The sequence below is a fragment of the Habropoda laboriosa genome, unplaced genomic scaffold (assembly GCF_001263275.1).
Source record: "Habropoda laboriosa isolate 0110345459 unplaced genomic scaffold, ASM126327v1 scaffold14, whole genome shotgun sequence".
In the NCBI taxonomy this organism is placed as follows: Eukaryota; Metazoa; Arthropoda; class Insecta; order Hymenoptera; family Apidae; genus Habropoda; species Habropoda laboriosa.
In genome coordinates, this window is record NW_017100137.1 from 724,552 (window position 1) to 727,714 (window position 3,163).

The following is a 3,163-nucleotide window of genomic DNA, read 5'->3' on the forward strand; positions in this document are numbered from 1 at the left end:
TTAATGATAAAATTAAATGTTAAATATAAAGCTTCCACTACAAAATACATACATAATAAAAATAATACAATATTAACATGACATTAAGGTTCTGGAAAAATGGATTATTATTTCCTTTCTTTACAAAGTGTGTAGGTATAAAAATAGGTACTTATAGTGTTTTTATAGCTACAGTTTCTGATAGTAATTTTTTAATTTGTAAATAGTATGAATGAATATTAATATTGGAATTGTTTTATTACATTTTTTCCTATGTTAAATGAAGCAATTGTATCAACAATTAAAATGCTTAACTGTCATAACAAATTGTACATTACCATAAATAAGAAAAATTCAATATTTAATTATAATTTATGTTTCTTTAAGAATACTACGAAGGTTTTTGCACTCTGACATGTCTGGATCACCAGTTCCTGCTCCTTTCTCAAAGAAAAAATTTATAGCGCATTGTCAACAACTTATTGATAATCCTGGCAAATTAAGCAATGAATTTCAGCTACTTCAAACTCTCAGTGTTGATTTACAGATGCCAAACAATACTGCGTGTTTACAAGCTAATAAAAAAAAGAATAGATATTCTGATATTTTACCATGTAAAGTTATTATTACATTTACATAGTAAAGTAATTTAAATTTACTATTATACTATTACTATATTACATTAAGCATATATCATTGCATATACATTTTCAGATGATTTCTCAAGGGTTAAATTGGAAGTAATCGATAATGATCCTAACACTGACTACATCAATGCATCTTTTATTAAAGTAAGTAAATGCAAAATTAATTCAGTTGTTATGATGGAATATATATTAAGTTTACACATATTATTTGTAGGGTTATAGTGGGGAAGATGAATATATAGCTTGTCAAGGCCCAAAAGAAGAAACTACTTTTGATTTTTGGAGAATGATAGAGCAATATAATACTAATATAATAGTTATGTTAACAGAATTAGTCGAAAAAGGCAAAGTAAGATTTTTACATAAAATTTGTTTGAATGTTTGTTAACACGTGGATATTAAAAATTACTTTATAGGAGAAATGTCATCAGTATTTTCCAACCATTAGAGAAACTTTTAAGTATGAAAATATGACTATAAAATGTATAAGTGAATTGGATTATAGATCTTATACACAAAGAACATTAATATTGCAAAAGGTAAAAGATTTGATAAAATTTATTTACAAAAATTAATAATATACATTAACCCTTTCGCTGTTGATTAAAAAGATGATGTTCAGCAATAAAATTGCATATTTTTTCGTGTTTGAAAACACTTCAAAAAACGCCTGTACGACGTACGGGCTAAACAGCGAAACGGTTATTTATAATTGTAATCTTTTTAATTACAAGTAAAATGTTATACAGGAAAACAAAAAAAGAAATGTAACCCATTTACATTTTAACGAATGGCCAGATCATGATGTTCCAGAGGATTTTGATCCTATGATTCATTTTTGTCAAATTGTACGTCGCAATGTTTTGGCTAATAAAGGATATATTGTGATTCATTGCAGGTAAAAATATACAAAATTTTATCGTATAAAATCAATATTTTACATTTCTCTTTCTTTTTTTTTTACATTTCTTTTTCATTATGATCAGTATTTCAACAATCTAAATTAATGATATATATTTTCACAGTGCAGGAATTGGTAGAACTGGTACTTATATAGCAATAGACATACTTTTGCAACATATTCGAGATAATAGGAAATTAGATGTATTTGGGACAGTGTATAGATTGCGACATCATAGAATAAACATGGTACAGAAAGAAGTAAGAAAATCCCAGATATTTTGTACCAATATTAACAAAATATATGTATCTACCACAAAATCTTCTTAATTTGTATTATATCTTTTTAGAGTCAATATGCTTATATATATAATTGTATAAAGCAAGTATTAAAGAATCCCTACTGTTTAAAAAGTTGTAAGGTTTTTATGAATACTATTTGTTGATTTAAACTTATTTAAAAATAATATAAACATTTAAATTTTCATACCTTTAGATAAACCACCACCTATGGATCCATTGCATGAAAATTCTTCGAAAAAAACAAGAATAGTACCAAGTTCAAATACAAATCTAGTCAACAATTTTGAGATATGTATGTAGCAAATAATATTTAAATATTTATTTCTGTTTTGTACAATAGAATGAAGATGTTCAGCATTATAATGGATATAAGGTATGTTATAGTAACAAAAAATTATAATTGTAATCATACTTTCCTTATTTCATTATCCTTTTTTAACACGTTCGTCGCCCAGCGTGAATCGATCGAGTTTCTCGCGGGGCCCAAATCCGATAGTCGGAGCGCAAGAACGTAAACAGAGCGATTAGCTGGAATTTGCGTTCTATGTTACCAGAAGAAGAGACAAATTCTCGAACGCCAGGAAGCGAGAAAAAATGTAAAAAAGACGACAACATATTGTCCCAATTGTCCAAAATCACCAGAAATGTGTTCCAACTGTTTTAACGAATACCATGCTACGTAGTATAATGTTGTATTTTATTTTAAATATAAATTAATGTATAGTATAATATAGTGTGATATTCCATTAAATTCTTGTGTTATATGGATTTTTATAAATTACTTGTGAAATCCTATTTAACTTGACGAAGAAGAACGTCACCCATATCTGGGTGACGTGGCGACGAACGTGTTAAAAGGTGTCTTGGAAAATTCGATTAAAAAATCTTTATATATTTGTCTAATATGACAAAATGTATGCATTTTATTTATAATAATATTTGAATCAAATTTTATTGTTACAGTACAAAAGCATAAGTTCTCTTCATTTTTATGGATATATTATTTTATCAGGCAGAAAACCTCAAAAAATAAAATAATGGTAAGGTTTTTATGTGAGTTTACAAAAACATTATCGGATAATTTGATATAACTAAATATAATTATGCATATGTACTTTGAACAAATATAAGTTTAAAAGATAAAAGTAGAATTAACCAATTATTAACATTCATTCTACAATTATCATTCAGGGTTGTTATCAATGCTAGCAAGTATTCTAAATGAGAAGCATCAACCTCCTTTCCAATGTAAGTTTTTTTATTTCACTTAAATCATATATTAAAAGTGAATATATAAATAATGAAATTATGCTTTTAGGACAAATTTAATTCCA

The 3,163-nt window shown here is 26.4% G+C and overlaps 1 protein-coding gene across 1 annotated transcript in view; it reads left to right on the forward strand.

The window, feature by feature from the left end:
- LOC108579268 (tyrosine-protein phosphatase 10D) overlaps window positions 1-2,129 on the forward strand; it is a 7,613-nt gene extending 5,484 nt beyond the window's left edge. The window contains exons 11-18 of the mRNA XM_017942767.1: window positions 367-593; window positions 694-770; window positions 841-975; window positions 1,043-1,165; window positions 1,376-1,524; window positions 1,652-1,787; window positions 1,877-1,943; window positions 2,023-2,129. Coding sequence (XP_017798256.1) covers window positions 367-593; window positions 694-770; window positions 841-975; window positions 1,043-1,165; window positions 1,376-1,524; window positions 1,652-1,787; window positions 1,877-1,943; window positions 2,023-2,129 — 1,021 coding nt within the window. The remainder of the gene's footprint in view (window positions 1-366; window positions 594-693; window positions 771-840; window positions 976-1,042; window positions 1,166-1,375; window positions 1,525-1,651; window positions 1,788-1,876; window positions 1,944-2,022) is intronic.
- The last annotated feature ends 1,034 nt before the right edge of the window (window positions 2,130-3,163 follow it).